Here is a 19,996-nt window from a genome sequence, read left to right on the forward strand (position 1 = left end):
AGTGCCGCCCGGGGCGGGCCGCCTCCCGCGCCCCCATTTCGCTACGCCACTGTAACTACAAAGTTTTACTAGAGTCTAGACCTAAATCAACAGTATCCTCAAATTCGTGCGAAACTTGTGCGAAACGTCATAATTATTTATCTGTAGTGTCATTCTGTATATTTCATAGAGTATATTTTTTGGCTGTGATCTTTTTCTACATTATGGTCGACATATCACCTGTCAAATATATTTCTTTTTCTTTCCTGTTGGCTGGTGGTTGCACAGGGTGGTTGGCTCATGGCTGTGGTTCGGGGTTCCTACTGTGGTTCCTACCAAAGAATACTTATACTCTAAAAAAGAGAAGAAGCGCCACTGCGAACAAAAAAATGTACCCCTACGTTATCTGTCAATTTTAGTTCCTGCGAAGTAGGGACAGACTGCGCTACTGTCGCAATGTAAATTTTTGGCGGGAATTTAGAAATTCTACCATTCGGCGGGAAATTTAAAAATCTGCTATACGGGCCATAGGGTTCCAATATTTTCAAGTTTTATTCATTCATTCATTTTATTTCGAGCAACATCAAGTGCATTAAATTACGAAGTTTTGAAGAATAAAATTGTTAAATAAGATGAAACATTATCTGTGCTTTGATGGCAATGTAATTGATGAGACAAAAAGAAAAGTATTCTCTCTCACTCTTTCATATAAGTAAAAACTGTCATGGCGAACTTTGTATCTTAATGGCTACTGCGCATAGAAATAAACGTGTAATATTAAACTGTTTTTTTAATCCAACTTCCTTTTGGTTATGGGCCCAGACTCGTAATCAGATTGGATTAAAGTAAACGCAAGAAGTAATACTGGCAAAAGCATCAACGTGAATAAAATAGCACGTGCGGCGTCGCGACCACGTGCTTGAAGGTTGAAATTGTCAGGAAGGAAATAACTCGTCGGTTGGAACGAGGCAAGGAGAAGAGGAATCGGTCAGATACAATGGATTCATTATTACACGGACAGGGAGCAATAAAATTGGAAGGCTCCAAGAATTGGAATATATGGCGCTTTCAAACTTCGGTCTTGCTGCGAGGCCAGGGCTTGTTTGACATAGTGAACGGCACTACAATAAAACCCGAAAATGTTGCCGACCGTACTAAGTGGATAACTTCCGATGCAAAAGCCCAGACAATACTGGTTACACGGATGTCAGAAGATGTCATGGTACATATTTTATCATGTGAAACCTCGGCTGAGATGTGGAGAAAACTTCTAAGTGTATATGAACAAAAATCAGAGACAAGCATCCATATTATTCAACAAAGATTTTTTCAATTCAAGTATGAAGATGGTATGGAAATGTCTACCTTTTTATCAAAGATTCAAGAAATGCAAAATCAATTAAAACACCATGGTGAAACAATATCCGATAAGCCAGACCAGTACAAACATTTTGTATCTGCATGGGAATCTGCAGCTGACGACAAGCAGACCTACGATAATTTAGTAGCCAGATTACTCATAGAAGAAGAAAGGATAAAGGATAAAAGTGGCAGTGAAACTGCACATTCATCTTCTGCTGCATTTGTTGCGAAGAAGAAATTGGTGAAGTGCTTTAAATGTCATAAAGTTGGGCACTATCAAAGTGAATGCAGATATAAAAAAGGTGCAAGTCCTCACAATAATCATCATAATAATAATAACCGCAATGAGGGTCGATTTGAGCAGAGGTGTTATTATTGTAAAAAAGTTGGACATGTTAAAAGTCAGTGTCGTTTCAAGAATCAAAAAGAAAACAATGCATTTGTTGTAGAAAGTGCAATCAGCGATAATTTCCACAAAACCCAGTGGCTAGTAGACTCCGGTGCAAGTGAACATATGTGCTGTGATCATAAACTTTTTTCATCATATTCAAATGTTACAAATAAGTTGGTGACTGTCGGTAATGGAAATCAGATTAGTGTTGAAGGATGCGGGCAGGTGGTGCTTGAAGTATGGAACGGCAATGAATGGATTCACACAACCATAGACAATGTTCTTTATGTTCCCGAGTTAAAAATGAACCTGTTATCTGTTACTCGTGTCACAAGTAGAGGTTATGTCATAATAACAAACCAGAACAAATGTCAATTTTACAACAAGTACAATGAGATTGTAGCAGTTGCACAGCGAAGTGGCAATATGTATGTGTTGGACTGCCGCTTTTATACAAATTGTTTAGTTAATGCAGCTAAACTTACACACGAAGATTTGAATGTGTGGCATGAAAGGTTAGCCCACCAAAACCTGCAATACGTGAAAGATATATTGAAGAAAAATAATGTTGCTTTCTTTGAGAGTGATTCGAAGAAATGTGAAAGTTGTTTGAAGGGCAAAATCCATCGTTTGCCCTATCCAGTGAGTAAAAATATTAGCACAAAAGTTTGTGAAATAATTCACGCAGATACCTGTGGACCCATGGAGGTGTCATCACTCGGAGGTTCCAGATATTTTATTGTATTTAAAGATGACTTCTCAAAATACCGGATGGTCTATTTTATTAAAAATAAAGATGAAATTAAAAAGTGTATTAGAAACTTTATTGCTCGAGTAGAAAATGAAACAGGAAATACGGTTAAAATATTCAGAAGTGATAATGGAACAGAATTTATTAACAAAGAGGTCCAGGAAATGTTCCATATAAAGGGTATTATTCATCAAACATCTGTTCCCTATACCCCTGAGCAGAATGGCAATGCGGAGAGGGAAAATAGAACACTGGTTGAGGCTGCTAGGACAATGTTGTGCGCTAAGAACTTGTCAAAGAAATTATGGGCTGAAGCAGTCAATACTGCAGCATATGTTATAAATAGAACAGGTAAAAGTAGTGTTCAAACAAAAACTCCTTATGAATTGTGGTTCAACAAAACATATGATATAAATAACCTAAAAATATTTGGTACTACAGTTTTTGTCCACACCCCAAAAGTACAGAGGAAGAAGTGGGACCCAAAGGGAGAGAAAGGTCTACTGGTGGGATATGGAGAAACTACAAAGGGATATAGAGTGTATTTTCCTTGTAGTGATACTATTGTAATAAGAAGAGATATTGTTTTTCTTGAAAGTAATCAGAGTGATACAGGAGAATTTGATGACAGCAGCTTATACAATCTTTTGCCTGCACAGTTACCAGCCAGTGAAATACAAAAACCAAATGAAGAAAAATGTTTGAATAATAATCTAGAGGATACTTATCAAGAAACAAATAGTGATACAGAAAGTGAGGGAAGTTTGTATGAACCAAGTGAAAGTGGGGACTCGAGTGGACCAAGTGATAGTGAAATAACCAGACAGCGAACCAATCGTGTGAGGAAGCCAACTGCGTTTTATGAATGTCACAACGCTTTGGTGTCTGACGGTGAGCCTAAAACATTTGAAGAAGCCATGAGTAGCCCGGACTCTTGTAAGTGGAAGGAAGCAATTCAGAAAGAACTACAAACTCTCAAGGAAAATAATACATGGAATATTTGTAAGTTACCTGATAATACTAAAGTTATTAATAGTAAATGGGTGTTTAAGATTAAAAGTAATAATAATTCTTTGCAATATAAAGCTAGGTTAGTAGCTAGAGGGTTCGAGCAAAATGATGTATTAAGTTATAATGACATTTATGCACCTGTAGCAAAATTGTCAACATTTAGATTATTTTTAGCAGTAGCAACAAAACTTAACTTACCAGTCTCACAAATGGATGTAACAGGGGCATTTTTATATGGTGATATAGAGGAAGATGTTTATTTAAAATTACCTGAAGGGGCATATAACAATGGTGAAAATATTGTAAAGTTAAATAGGTCTCTGTATGGACTTAAGAAATCTCCAAAGTACTGGAATGTAAAATTCAACTCTGTGATGATTAGAGAAGGTTTTAAAAGATCTCAGTGTGATTCTTGTCTTTACTCAAAATGTAATGATAAACAAAAGTTGTATGTTATAATTTATGTTGATGATTTACTTGTCTTTGGAACTGATGAGAGTCAAGTATGTAAATTTAAGTTAATGCTAAATAAGGAATTTAAGATGAAAAATTTGGGTTTGGTTTCAGATTTTTTGGGGATAAATATTAAACAGAATTTAGATATTGGGGTTACAGAGTTATGTCAAAAAGCTTATCTAGAAAATGTCTTGAAAAGATTTAATATGTACGACTGTAAACCTATAAGTACACCTATGGATCAAAACTTTAATACTAAAATATTGGAAAGTGAATGTAAAACAGATAAAAATACAGAAAATTTGTGTAGACAGATTATTGGATGTTTAATGTATGCAGTATCAGGCACACGACCTGATCTATGTGTGGCACTATCAATATTGAGTAGATTCCAAGACCGTGCTAATGAAACTTTATTAGTAGCTTTAAAAAGGGTTTTGCGATACATTAAACATACAATAAATTATAAACTTGTGTATAAATGTAATGATGATGAGCTGTTAGGTTATTGTGATGCTGATTGGGGGGGAGATCTTAGGGATAGAAAGTCTACAACTGGTTATTGTTTTATATTTTCTAATTGCCTTATATCTTGGTGCTCTAAAAGACAAAGTACTGTTAGCATTTCTTCTACTGAGGCAGAGTATGTAGCAATGAGCATGGCATCAAGTGAAGCTTGTTGGTTGATTAATATACTTAATGATTTTAATATTTCTAATGTGTCTCCAGTAACAATATTATGTGACAATCAGTCAGCCATTATGGTAGCTAATACTAATAATGTAAAAAGACTTAAACATATAGATATAAAACATCATTATATAAGAGAGTTAATATTGCGTGGTAAAATAAATGTAAAATATGTATCTACTAATGAACAAGTGGCGGACATGTATACAAAGCCATTAAAAAAAGAGTTGTTGTTAAAATTTGTTGAAAAATGTGGTATTGTGTAATAAGCATGTATCTTTAATGCTATGCATAAATATTTGATAATTATTGTATTAGATGTGTACTAGTTTTAAGGTAGTATGGTAGTTATATATTATGTTATTATGTTGTCCCATTTATTACATTGAGGTAGGGTGTTAAATAAGATGAAACATTATCTGTGCTTTGATGGCAATGTAATTGATGAGACAAAAAGAAAAGTATTCTCTCTCACTCTTTCATATAAGTAAAAACTGTCATGGCGAACTTTGTATCTTAATGGCTACTGCGCATAGAAATAAACGTGTAATATTAAACTGTTTTTTTAATCCAACTTCCTTTTAAAATGTTATTAATTAGGCCAAACTGCACCATCTTGCTCGAAACAAAATGAATGAACCTTTGCCAGACTGCTTCAATAAAATAAAACAATGATTAAGAATTTTTCAATATTTTTATTTTTTTTGCCAGCTTTTTCTTGGCAGATTCAATGGAGAATTTTCTGTTCTCTAATAAACAAAATCGTCGAATTAATATTATAGCCACTGATTGCTCGATCATATTTTTACTGGCTAACTTATGTTAACTTATGCAGAACTTGCAGAACATCACTCCCTTTCTTCTGTTTTAAAGCAGTTTTGAGTTTGTTAACTTGCTTCAACAAGTATTTATATTTGTTGTAAACTTTATTCTCAGAAGCTGACAGCTTCTCTTTGTTCTGCGAAGATTCTTTTTTCTGAAACATTCAATATGGTTATTTATTTATTTATAATTATTAGGCAAGGTAGGTTACTCAGTAATGGTTATTTTACTTACCAAAAATGATACTGAGGGTACTGATTCAGTTTTTGTATCCGCACTTAATTCCTCTGTAACTGTTTGGGATCGGGCCTGCAGAAGCAAAAAAACAATATTTTTGGTTAAGAATTTAACTTTTAAGTCGCAAAAATTTTATTCATAATGATAAAAAAAAATGTTTGTACTTATAATGTTTGAACTTATATTATGTTTATTCCATATTATACCACTTACCGCAAAAGACCCTGAAGTTACTGACTCAGTTTTAATCTCAGCAGTTGGTTCCTCAGTGACTGACATAACCGTATGGGACTGGGTCTGCGGAAGAAATTTTAGTTACCACTTTAATTGTTCTGCTCTCTGTAATCATTTATTAGTAATGAGTCAGAGTAATCATTTATATCAAACATGGTAAACAAAGTTTTCAAATAAGGAATTCTTACCCTTAGAACATTACAGATATTACTATGAGACGGTCCAACTCTTGGTGAATGAAGATTTTCTTCATTTTCATCTATGGATGGAGTGGCAGATTTATGAAGACATATTTTTGCTGGTGTTGTGTAAGCAGAATCTGCAAAATGCTTACTGCAAATAACCTTACATGATTTTTGCAAATCGGCTAGAGCTTGAAAGTCAAACCAGTCTTTGTCTGGGTAACAAAACATTGCCCATGACATCAATCTGAAAAAAAATTGCTAATGTCAATTAATAAAGCATTATTTTAAATAATCTTTATCCAAATTAAAACATTATGTAGTTTTACGAACTTACTGGTAAACATTTTCTTTATTTTTTCCAAGAGTCGGGAACCTGTGCATCCTCAACTCAGGGTTTGATACCTGATTAGCACCACACTTGGAGCATCTGAAAAATTACATCGCATGAGCCTTCATTGACAGACCTAATGATATTTACTCACAAAATAATAAGAACTTTTACTAACCTCCGGTACACATGAGACATGGTGAACGAAGTAAATAACACACAGATTAGGTACTTAAAAACTATAGGAGTCTATTTCTCACTAAGTGTCTCAGTAAAACTGGCACAAAACTAGTCACTCACAAATTCACAACACAATACCGTATGGTGGTACATGAGCCTTGAATCACCCAAAGAACAAATACGGAGGAGACGCAGATGCTTGACTCGACGTATTGCGGATTGCAAGATGAAGAAATTGAGAGAAACCGAGCAAAACATAAAAGTTATAAACCCGATAAAACTTTCTCACAATCAAAACAAATGTCACATCGGATAAAATAACGATGTTGCCAGTAAGAACTAGGAAATTCTACTTATAATCTTAAATTTCTACTAAATATTTTATTGTACAAAAGGAAAAACGTAACTTATTGTTTTTATACAAATAAATGTGTGTGTGTGTTTTTATTATTGTAAATTTGAGTCATAGTAGTGAAAATTTTAACAGTCACAATATTTTTTGTGATTTTTTAAATCTACCATGCACTCAATTTTACAAATAGCGGCCACACTTAAACTAGATCAACTATCATAAATTGTCTCTGTGTGCGTGAGTTCTCACCTACAGCACAGAATACATAATAGTAGCCAGAATACATAATAGTAGCTAAACCATAGAAATCTAAATAACAAGACACTAGAAGTCGTAAGCGTGCGTGACCTTGTCGCCACTCAGGTGATTTGCACATCACCAGTGCATTCGTCACTGTTCAGTTGCTCTGGAGACGTATGAGTGTATACATGGTGTGTTTCAGCAATTCCCATTGCGGATATTCTTCCACAAGTTGTAATTATACTTATAAAGGAATAATATTTCATCGGAAAATATTTTTTTTTAGAAATAATGCCGTTTTTCCTTAAAATTATAGAATATTTACAAGTATTACGAGTGACACCATAGTAATCGAAATAACAATGAATGACACAGTCGACCATTCTTATTATCACGTTTGTTCGTATTGGACCAAAAAGTCTCATATACTTAGGGATGTTATTCTAAAATAAACCGTAAATTCGTGCGTTAGGATACATATTCAAAAGCTTAATTTAATAGATAAGTTAGTTTTCACTAAATCAAGCTGTCCAATAAAAGGCATAGTTTACTTGTGTGTACTGTTTAGCTTTCGGTTTGAATGTGTTGATTTTGGCGACAGCGGTTTTCATACGAATTATGACATTACAGCACTTCTATGTGTCTTGTTATTTAGATTTCTATGAGCTAAACGCTACAGAACGGACACTCTCCGCCTCCCGCCAAAATTAAACTTACCTCACCCCCGCGCGATCAGACATAAAATGGGCCATATTTTTCTGCAAGGACGATACGCAACGAAGATTGACAACATTAATCAGTAATTTTATTATTTTGGATTTGTGATTATCGTTTTTCGTAGAAAATGGTTAGATATTGTGCTGTTTACGGATGTATTTCATCAGAAAAACGCGAATTTTTTTTTACAGTAGTCACAAATGTGCCAACCATAAAGCGTTAACACACACATTTGCAGTCTCTACAGTGTGACTGTCAAAACGATCATTTTGTATGGAGTGTCCGGGGTGTGCCTACAGGGAAGTGATCACCCCCTGGGTTCCTACTTCCTGCTTTCGCTGGACGCTATCCGCTGGTCGCTGTGTGACTTCATTCTTTATTTCTTTGTGGCATTTGTGCGGTTGCGCGCCATATTTCTTTTTGATTTTACTAAATTCTCATTTCTTTTGTTTTTTCGTTGGTTTTTGGTTCTCTGCGTTGATACATATTACTTGGAACTAAGCTTGGAACTGACTGCAAATTCCACCGCTCCCGAATATGTTTCAAAGTACATATTTGATTGAAAAATCAAAAAATAAAATAAACGAAGTTCTCTTTGAACCACCTAAAACATATTTCAAGAAAATTTTGTGCATTTCGTGATATTTGTGATATTAAAGTGGTTTATAGTCAGTCGTACATAAAATTTTGAGGCATACTTGTCTTTGGTGGTTAGTTGTTCTCAACGTTATTCTTTGTTCGTTTTAGTTTTAGCAATTTTTTTGTTTTATGGTAAAATATTGTATCAGCATTCTCCAATATGGTTCACATATTGGAGAATGCAGATAATGATGAGTCTTGGAAGGAATGTTACTGTAATGTATTGTCTTTCATTTTGTTATAGTGGTTGTGTAGGTATGTATATTGAAGTCTATTGAAAGGATTGCATTGTCTTACATATCAAAATGTTTGTCTATAATAACATGGTGATAGTCTAACTAAAGTAGTGCATGTTGTATCATGGATTGGCTAGTAAACATCTTTTGATCATTGCAAAAATGTGAGCTAATTTTTGTATTTTTCATAAAAAAAAGTAAGTAGGTAAGGAAACAAAACTCAAATTCAAACATTTGTTGATTCAATCCTTCTAGAAGCACTGTTGTGTCATAATATGGTACCTAAAACTATTTACCACACAGTGTATATGTGTATTATGTATTATGTAAAAATAGTTTTTATATGTTGATGTGCTGCGAACAAAGTTCAGTTGTATAGCTCATCTGCCTACGATGCGCACTAGGCAATTTGTGCAATACACGCACTCTATACTATTGTTATATACAGGGTGTCCCAAAACTCAACGTCAAGCCAAAACAGGGCGATAGGATTGATTGTAACCATCATGAGAAAAATCTGAAAAAAAATCTATTCCATGCAGTTTGAAAAATATGGGCATTTAAGAAAAACCTAAAAATTTGGTCAACCTGTAACTATTTTTCGGTTATTTTGGTTAATTTTTATTATTTTTGTTCATTTAAACTTTGGAACCGTAACCCTAAATAACATTTCTAGAACCACAGTCAAAAATAATGACACAATTGCCCCAAGTTTCCTTGAATTGAAGACTATTTGTTAAACTATGAATTTAAAATTTTCAAAATTTGTCGACTTTGACGGCCCCTCCTTTAAAAAAAATGTACTAGAGTATCTTGGCAAGTGCCATTAAAAGTTGGCGCATTTAATCAGGATTGTAAAAAAGTACAATACTTGTTAGTTTCATACTAAAAAAAATGAATGAAAAAATAAAAACCTCAAGTAACCCGATTTTTGCTAACCCATTTTATTCAGTTAAAATGTTTTTTATTCGCACAAACTCTTGGTAGGTTCTTAGTTTTACGGCAAAATGATAAGAGAGATGGATAGTGGACATGTTTGCCATGAGTGAGCGAGACAGATAGTGACGCCACTTTTACCAAAGTCAACAAAAGTAAGTAAAATTAAAAAAATAATTAAAAATCTTGACCTAGTTTACTTTAGGTTTATTGAAATAAAAGTCAGATAGGGAAATAACATTTTTTATTACAATAAATGTTCAAATTGTTTACCATCAGCCTCAATACACGCCCTACATCTTCTTAAAAAAGATTTACTTATTAGCCGGGCATATCCTCGAGAGTTGGTGTCCTCAGCAGCTTGAGAAATTCGTTCACGCAGCTCGGCTACTCGCTCAATGGGCTTTGAATAAACTTTTTCTTGGAGAACGCCCCAATAAAAAAATCCAGGGGATTTAAATCTGGGGAACGGGCTGGCCACGAGATAGTGCCTGAACGTCCAATCCACCTTCCCGGATATTCCTGGTCAAGGAAATCTCTTACTTGCACTAAACACGATCGGAACGAAACGGCGTCACTATCTGTCTCGCTCACTCATGGCAAACATGTCCACTATCCATCTCTCTCATCATTTTGCCGTAAAACTAAGAACCTACAAAGAGTTTGTGCGAATGAAAAACATTTTAACTAAATAAAATGGGTTAGCAAAAATCGGGTTACTTGAGGTTTTTATTTTTTCATTCATTTTTTTTAGTATGAAACTAACAAGTATTGTACTATTTTACAATCCTGATTAAATGCGCCAACTTTTAATGGCACTTGCCAAGACACTCTAGTACATTTTTTTTAAAGGAGGGGCTGTCAAAGTCGACAAATTTGGAAAATTTTAAATTCATAGTTTAACAAATAGTCTTCAATTCAAGGAACTTGGGGCAATTGTGTCATTATTTTTGACTGTGATTCTAGAAATGTTATTTAGGGTTACGGTTCCAAAGTTTAAATGAACAAAAATAATAAAAATTAACCAAAATAACCGAAAAATAGTTACAGGTTGACCAAATTTTTAGGTTTTTCTTAAATGCCCATAATTTTCAAACTGCATGGGATAGATTTTTTTTTCAGATTTTTCTCATGATGGTTACAATCAATCCTGTCGCCCCGTTTTGGCTTGACGTTGAGTTTTGGGACACCCTGTATAAGGGGAGAATGTTAACAATAATGTTGTGAGTTGTGATGTGGTTGTGACTCTACGTTGACGGAGTCCTTCCCCAAATAGAATAAAAATACTACCATTCCCTATAAGCGTAGAACAAATTTAGAGTTAATATGATTTACTTGTGCTTTTCTTATATTGGTTGATATTTTGTCTTCATAACGCTAAAAAGTATTATTGAAAAACTTTATATCAAGTCTTGTGATGAATAAAAACATATTTAAAGGTATTTAACAGTTGAACGGTACATGTTCATCAAAATTCAATCCAATTTATTATTCTTATTTCATAGTAGCTGTGTCACGCGGTTTTACCCGCATTTCTTTGTTCATTTTGGTCTTAGCATGATGATATATAGCCTATAGCCTTCCTAAATTAATGGGCTATCTAACACTGAAAGAATTTTTCAAATCGGACCAGTAGTTGTTGGGATTAGTGTGTTGAAACAAACAAACTCAGCTTTATAATATTATTATATATTATATATATTAATATTATTAAGCTGAGTTATTTACTAAGTTTTTTCTTATATATAGTAAAGATTGGATTGGAATATATCTAATTTAGAAGGTTTGTGAATAATTTCATTTTGTTCAGTGTCCAAAACTTAATTTACTTTCCCTGTTGTTCAGCTAAAATGTCTATATGATGTTATACTAAACAAAAATATATATGGCTTGTTATTTCTTCTTAGCTTATTCCTCACTGTTGAGGGTCGTGAAAACAGTTAACTAATCCCCATGCTTGGTGGTAAGCGAACACATGACGTATACAAAATAATAGTATATCATTTATCACCAACATTTAAATCATACTTGAACACATGCATTGATTAAGGTGATATGTTACTGATTCATATTTTATCAGGAACAATTTACAGTTCTCATTATTATTGTGTATATGAGTAACTTTGAGTAATTCTGAACTATATGCTAAATATTATACATATACTGTATAATTATTAAAAATTTGTTTTTTTTTTGCCAAATTTTTACACAACTGGTAGAAACTTGTACCCACGACACAGGGGATCCTAGTGTGGGAGCAAGGGTTCTTATATTGTATGTATCGTATTATTTTGGGTAACCTATTAAAAACTCGAATTTCTATTACCCGAATCTTAAAACCCCGAAAACGGTTGTTAGAACTTTTAAAAAACAGATGTAATGAATGACAAATTTTTAAAATTCCTTTTTTAATTTCCCAGATGAATCAATTTCCAGATGCACCAAAACCAGATTTTTAAAAAGTATTTTTTTGTTTCCCGTATTCTCATAATCCAGATCTCAATATACCAGATTCTCAGAATACTTTTTTTTGTTTCCCATCGTACCATTTTCCAAATAAACTATTGCCAAATTTTCATAATCTTTTTATTTGGTTCCCATATAATCGTATAACAGATAAACTATTGCCAGATTTTCATTATCTTTTTATTTGATTTCCATACAATCGTGATGATACTATTACTATCGACTGAAAATGAACATTGTCAGTAAGTAAATTTATTGTTTTACTTGTCCATTACAGACCGGTTTTAGTGTCAAAGTCGACTCAGTAGGTTAGGTTTGAACTACGACCCCCAAGCTAGAACTGACTCGCTATTGTTTTACTTGCCTATTACAGAAAGGTTTAAGTATCAAATTCGACTCAGTAGGTTAGGTTAGGTTTGAACTGTGACCCCCCATGCACGAGCCGAGCGAGCGAAGCGAGCGTGCCGCGGCAGCGGCCGGCGAGTGCCAGAACCGACTCGCTATTGTTTTACTTGCCCATTACAGAAAGGTTTAAGTGTCAAATTCGACTCAGTAGGTTAGGTTAGGTTTGAACTGTGACCCCCCATGCACGAGCCGAGCGAGCGAAGCGAGCGTGCCGCGGCAGCGGCCGGCGAGTGCCAGAACCGACTCGCTATTGTTTTACTTGCCCATTACAGAAAGGTTAAAGTGTTAAAATCTATTCAGAAGGTTAGATTAGGTTCGTGCTGCGTCCCCCTGGAAGGATTACGTTTTGCTGGATATCGTTTATTGGAATTTCAAAAATCTGGACATTGTTTGTCTGGATATCAATTAACTGTATTTCAAAAATTTGTGTTTTAAAAATCTGGCTTTCGTGCATATGGATTACGGTCATCTGGATTTTGTGCATTTAGATTTCGTATGTCTGGAATTCATTCGTCTGGATTGTAAAACGTCGTACAAATAAAGAAATGGGCAAATGAAATTCGGAGTTGCGATTATATGGCAAACAAAACTTCGAAATTTTAAAATTCGGGGTTATGAAAAAATGTCCAAACGTTTTCTGGATTATGATATTCGGAATATTAAAATTCGAGATTAAGATAGGTAACCATTATTTTGGATAATAAAATTATTATTGAAAAATAAAATAAATAATGTTGTGTATTTTTATGTAGTCAGTAAAAAGAAAGAAAAAGGTGATTTTTTTCTATCGTGTCATTTTTAAGATTTTATATTTTTGATCTGTGAGAAGAACCCTCGAAAATATCATCAAGTTTGACATATATATTATTTTTTAGATTTTGTCTTGGATATTACACGTATCTATTAGATATTAGATAGTAATTTTGCTTTATATACATTCCATGAATGAAAATGTTTCCTATTAAGAGATGTTTATACATGATCAGTGGGTCTGATTATCGCAATATGGGTTCCATCAATGCAGACAAGGAAAACCAAATTATTCACTAAAGCTGTAAAAATATAACATTTAATAAATAATCTTGATATAATGTATTATTATTACAATATATAAAACATAAATGTTTAAACTTACTCTGCTATTATGATTTCTTATTCTCTTCGAGTCATAGGGAACTTGATATGCATAATATGAAGTATTTCTTGGGTGTTAAATGCATTTGTAACATCATGCAAACATTTATTCAATGTTGGCTGGGACATGTTATGTGAAGTATTTCTTGGGTGTTAAATGCATTTGTAACATCATGCAAACATTTATTCAATGTTGGCTGGGACATGTTATGTGAAGTATTTCTTGGGTGTTAAATGCATTTGTAACATCATGCAAACATTTACTCAATGTTGGCTGCCCAGCCACCTTCTTCCTAATCCATTCACTGTATTCAATAGTGCCAGTTATGTTCTCCTCGTTATAATTTACTTTTTTGTTCTGACATTCTGCACATTCACTATACATACAATTTTTAGAAAGGTCGTCACACACAGTTTCACGAATTATTGTGCTAGAATTGTCATCTTCAATAACTTTCTTTTTTTTCAGAGCTTCTGATTTGTATGAAAAATTTAAATGTCTTTTACACAGACACATTTTTCAGGTAGGGGGGAACTCGTAACCCCCCCTCCTGTGGGGGGACCGGGTGGCCCCTCCCCCTTTATTTTATATTAAAACAATTATTATTTGACAAAATAAAGGGAGGAGGGATAAATAAAAGGTATTATTTATTGCTAAGTTTACATAATAGGGTATTATTTATTGTTTAGGGAAGCAAGTAATTAAAAAAAAAACAAAAAAAAAATTTCATAAACATATTTAATTGCTTCTATCAACTCTTCAAAGATGTCTAAATGAGTTTTTCGAGTGTCAGTACGCCATAAATATTCTATTAACCAATCTTCAAAATTGTCTTTATAATTCACTTTGTGAAACCGTCGCTTCTGATTCGGCCACTGGCTCTCTCTCTGGGTGCATAGAATACAATTACTCCTAGCGGAAAGAACAACAACTACATACAACGCAAAATCAATCCTGCCATCTAGTTTATTACCAAGTCAACACGTGTGAGCGCGCGAAAATTTTAACCGCAGTTTATGAATCTAAAAATAAAATAATGTTTGAGATTGGCATTTTCACTTGCATGAAAACTCAGTAGACTTCAGAAACATAATACTGAGGTTTCTTGCAAGTGAAAATGCACGTGGATGAAAAATAAAACAGTAAGTACATTTTTTACATGTTATATTACAATAATAAGAGATTAATCTAAGAGCGTATACGCACTATGCGGGTAGCCGCATTGCGGGTAGCCATCCGGCTGACCGCAATCACAATTATGTACGTAATATTCATTTCTATGCGCACTGCGATGCGGCTACCGCAGACCGCACAGTGCGCATAGAAATGAATATTACGTACATAATTGTGATTGCGGTCAGCCGGACGGCTACCCGCAATGCGGCTACCCGCATAATGCGTATACGCTCTAAGACATTGACATAAATACCAACAAACTTAAACTACTTGTGTAATATTACATCCATTTTTTTTTGCAACTTTGTCGCAGAAGCTTCTTCAGCAAAGGCTCTATTTTTGATTGTACAAAATCTTTTTGTGCAAATCACAAATACTGATTTAACAATTATATTTACATTTTCTTCTTTGTGATTTGCACATGTTATAAAATCAAAATTAGCGGAGTTTTTTACATTTTCAATTACAGTTTGTTTTAAAAATGTTATATGAGCCTTTTCCTTTAAAAAGTTGTTCACTACTGTGGCACAAAATTCCACACAAGCTATTAATTCATTAGTAGCATAATTAAGGCTTTTTTTTAAATCATTATATTCTTTAAAATCAATGAATATGTGACTTCTTTGCACTGTTTGAGCAACAAATGTCTCTGAACATGTTTCGCAATCATTAATTGGCAACTGTTTTAACAAAAACCCACAGACGTAAGCACAAGCTTGTATTTCAGCAGTATTTTCATTGAGTGCTTCTTCGATTTCAAATGGTAAAAGATCTGAAGAAGAACTTAATGAAAATACTGCCGAATCAGACTTGGTTTCACTTTCTGTGGGCTGTGTTTTCTGCTGGGACAATAATGTTTGAAAATTATCAATAATGACATTATTGTCCAGTTCACAGTTACCAGTTGTGCCTATGTGGGATAGGTTTCTCTAAATGGCAGTTTTTAAGCCAGCCACAAACTGTCCACTTGTGGGAATAGTGTTAGATCCACAATTTCCACGAATAACACCAAAAAGGTTCTCAAGGGGATCTTGTTGAATCCTTCTAGTGGCTAAACTACGGATGCTCCATTTTTGTTGGAGGTTTCGCCACAATCTCTCCATTGCATTTAAGTTCCAAACCCACCCTTCTTGGGATGGAGGCTTTCTATGGATCCCAATGAATTTCAGAGTGTTGAAAAATTCTTTCATTTTTGAAAAAAATGTTATGTATAGACTTGTTGCTGTTAAATTGGTAGCATGTGGCTTCCCTCTTCTTAAGTCAGCAGAATCACTGTTTAGCGAATCAAATAATTTGTCCATGTCTGCAACAACATTAGCCGTAACTGCAGCTTCTGTAGTTAATGTTCCTGTAAAATAACATTAAACTGTGAATAAATAGTGCTCACTTACGTTACGTAAAGAACTTACATACAAAATTTCAGGCTTATAGGTTTAGCAGTTTGGGCTGTGCGTTGATATCTGTATATCTCACTCAGTAAGTCACCTTCCCCCTTTATATATAATTTATTTTCAATAATAAAATGTTAATTAGACACCTACATCTTTTTTTTCACAAGTCTGACATATTTACAATGTGAATGAAGTCTATCTTTCATACTATTAATTTAACATTTTGACAAATATTTTAAAATGTTGATGTTTCCCATCTAGTACTAAAACTAAAATTAGCTATTAAATGATTTCTTACCTCTGCCTATTTTGTCACCGCAATGAATATTTGTGGTACATTCCAGATCATATTTTAAAAACAAATTTCTAAAACATTTTAATAGATGAGGAGTGTCATAAAATGTGACTACATCTCTTTTTTCAAACGATATGTATGGGTGCTCTTTTGTTGCACCCAATATATATAGGGCCCTCCTATTTACTCCATCCATATCGCAAACAGTTGCAGCTATATTTATTCCTGCTTCAAAGCATTGATGCAGAACCTGAAATATACAAGAACATAGTAAAGTGTGAGAATATGGTCATTATAAACATAAACGTATGTAAACAGTAATTGCACATTTATTACTTATAGCATGTCTAACTAAGAGCAAATAAAATTATTTATGAATAATTTTATAAATAATGACAATCAGTTCAAAATTGGCACAAAAATACAAATTATGAGGGAAGAGATCAACATCCATACCCTCATTCATGCATACAGGTCAAAATCATAACCCTCCTTTTTGTTTCGCTGTAGTAGGGTAAAAAAGGACCATACAGTCGAACTGAAAGCCTTATTTTTTTGTTGTTTCAAAAAAAAAAAAAAAAATCATATATTTACCTCCTTGATGAGAACAGCAAGTCTATCTGCTGTACTGAATCCACTTGAAAAGTAATGTGCTACCGGCTGCTTCACTCGTTTCCGGATCCCACTGATCATGAAAACCAAAGCATATCCAGCTAATTGTTCTGATCTTCCTTGTGTCCCATGATCTTGGAAACCTTCTATCATGTCATCCTTCTGATTATATTGCAGGTGCTTTTTTAATGACATTTCGTCAAACATCAAAACATACTCATTGTCTTGGGGATGTTGGGTTTTTACAAATTTCTTTAAGACTTCAAGCACTGACGTATTGCATCCAACATCCATTAAAACTTTGTTAAGCAGATTCTTTAAAGTACTTGCCGATGGTAAACAAAATAGCCTTCGCAGTAAGCGGTAACAGGTTGGTGATCTTTTGTAAATTCTTAAGGCTATAATTTTTTCCTCTTTGGACCACCTCTTTCCTGTTAATTTTCTTTTTGAATTTCTTATTTGCCCCTGCAGGAGCAGTGAAAATGCAGGCGTTATATTCTTGGATAATTTCTCCACAGCCTTATCTTCTGCAAGAACTTTTAATACAGAATTGGCTTTTAATCTTTTTATTGTATTTTGCAATGTGCAAATTCTGCTCATGAACTTGGTACATTTTTTGTATAAAATTGCCTCTTGTTCAGTCATTTTCCCTTTTTTTGGCAGTTGACTCTGGCAAGTACCTGAGGTACCGGGTTCCATGTTGACATCAATATTTGAAAGGGGAATGCGTTCAGTTGGTCTTGATGGTTCATTAGAATAAGATGGAGCCAAAGCATGCTCAACCTGAAAGTGAAAAATTTAATAATATTAGTATGAGCATCAGCTTCAGTCAGCTCATGGATAGAAGACTATTTAGTTTAACTAGAGCATGATATTTTTCTTTGATAAATTACGTTTTACTAGAAGATTGGCTAACTAAAAAAAGAAACAGACAAAATGTGAACCACAGAGTTTGTCTAGAAGAGAACCTTTTATCGACTGGCCTGTTGGTCAAGTGGTTAGAGATCTTGACTGCTAAGCTGTTTGTGGGTTTGATTCCCACCCAGGACAATTATTAGTTACTTCTACTACACCGATTGCAACCATGAAATAATTAGGTAATGTTATACTTACATCACAAGGCACAGCATTATGTGCTAATCTCTTCCTGGAATCATTTGAAATGTCCTCAGGTTTAAAGTGTCTCTCACACAAAACTCTGTGCTCATTATATAATTTCCTTTGAAATTGTATAGAGCTGTAGTCTCCCTCAGGAAACATGTACTTTGCCCACAATTCACACCTGTAATAAAATCATGCATTTTGGTTAAATAAAAATAGCCAAGATTAGATTAGCTTTTTTGTTTGTTAGTATTGAATTGAAAAAATCAAATCAAAATAATTTATTAAATTTCATTTGTACATAATTATGAACTAATCAAATGTTATTTTTGACGCAAATGGTAGGGAAGCCTTAAACATACCGAAGCAAATTCCTTGTACCGGGCTTAGAAAATCGGTACAATTTAACATCATCTTCAGCAGGTGAAGCTCCGCATTTAAAGCACTTCCTTCTGTTTTCTTTTTCAGCCATAATTGAACTAAAAGAGTTACTTTCTAACAAAACAGCACAAATAATGGAGTCAACATCTCATACAATATAACACAGTTTTAAAGGTTTCGAGGAACAGAAGCTCAACTCGATGTTTCGTCTGACGACAAAGAGTCACTTATCTCACTGCACAAACGAATAACAATATTGATAAACGCTATCAGAAAACGAAGAAGTAGAAAGAAATATGATGCGCAGACACAAACAGACGCCATTTTCATGACGCTTTATTTTGACAGCAAACCACACCAGTGTTACCACATTATACAACTGAAACTACTATATAATATAGGAATTCCTTCATATAATTTTTTTACTTTGAGAATTCTACATTATTTTAAATCATTTTGAAAGTTCTTTACTCAATCATCAATGTACAAAAGGCAAAATATTTTGTAATAAATTTTTGACATTATTTTGTAGAATTGACCTACTATAATAGTAGAGGATATTGTTACTTGCAGGTGGACACCCTAAAATTAATACCCCGTAGGTATCTAAAAGTTCCCATTGAAGTTGACGGGGGCTGCTATAAAATCATCATCAAAGTCAGACATTAACGATCGCTGTTCTGCAAAAATATATGGTGACGATTGTAATTGACATTTACGATTCACGACAAAAACGTTTTTCCTTTTCATATCAATGTATTGTTAGACAGAATAAATGCGTTTATAACAAAGGTAATGGTAGCAAAACTATTTTCCTCATTTTGTTTAAAATTATTATAATATGCAGGGACTGATTTTTCTTACAAGTGTGCTTACTTAAGCATTTAAACGAGTGTCAAAATTAAACGATAAGCATGAAAAGAAAATAAAAATGTATCTCTGATAGAATATGTATGTAGGCAATAATTAAATTAATAAATAAAGTTCAAAACCTTAACACTTTGGAAAAAAAACGGATTAATTCGAATGATTGTAAATGCACACACTTTTCCCGTACTAAGGGTAAGTGTGCGCACTCGTGTGAGGTTAATTTGCGCAACTAAGCAGACTGATTTTAATAATACTTACATAACTTTATTGAAACATAACGTACCTTCGAATGTTATGCTAAATAAAAAGCGCAGATGCATTATTGACTGTAAAAAAATGAATTTACTTTAATTACTATCCTTAGTACAGTGTGACAATCTTTGCCATGACAGAAAATTTAACCTACACGCCACCAGAT

At 33.8% G+C, this 19,996-nt stretch overlaps 2 protein-coding genes across 2 annotated transcripts; both read right to left on the bottom strand.

Moving 5' to 3' along the window:
• Nucleotides 1-5,457: 5,457 nt before the first annotated feature.
• Nucleotides 5,458-6,811, bottom strand: LOC149475991 (uncharacterized). Its single transcript, XM_089712472.1, has 6 exons — nucleotides 6,625-6,811; nucleotides 6,453-6,545; nucleotides 6,122-6,362; nucleotides 5,913-5,996; nucleotides 5,697-5,771; nucleotides 5,458-5,616 (listed from the first exon to the last, which is right to left on the bottom strand). The coding sequence occupies exons 1-6, from the start codon at nucleotides 6,642-6,644 to the stop codon at nucleotides 5,458-5,460; spliced, it is 672 nt and encodes a 223-aa protein (XP_089568598.1). The 5' UTR covers nucleotides 6,645-6,811.
• Nucleotides 6,812-16,512: 9,701 nt separating this feature from the next.
• Nucleotides 16,513-19,804, bottom strand: LOC149475992 (uncharacterized). The gene is made up of 4 exons (XM_089713056.1): nucleotides 18,690-19,804; nucleotides 18,340-18,508; nucleotides 17,209-18,009; nucleotides 16,513-16,864 (listed from the first exon to the last, which is right to left on the bottom strand). Exons 1-4 carry the CDS (start codon nucleotides 18,797-18,799, stop codon nucleotides 16,595-16,597), a joined length of 1,350 nt encoding a protein of 449 aa, XP_089569182.1. The 5' UTR covers nucleotides 18,800-19,804; the 3' UTR covers nucleotides 16,513-16,594.
• Nucleotides 19,805-19,996: the final 192 nt, after the last annotated feature.

This window comes from Colias philodice, chromosome 29 (genome assembly GCF_061535455.1).
Source record: "Colias philodice isolate Cphi_HAF_F1 chromosome 29, ilColPhil1 Martin Lab GWU primary, whole genome shotgun sequence".
Classification (NCBI taxonomy): Eukaryota; Metazoa; Arthropoda; class Insecta; order Lepidoptera; family Pieridae; genus Colias; species Colias philodice.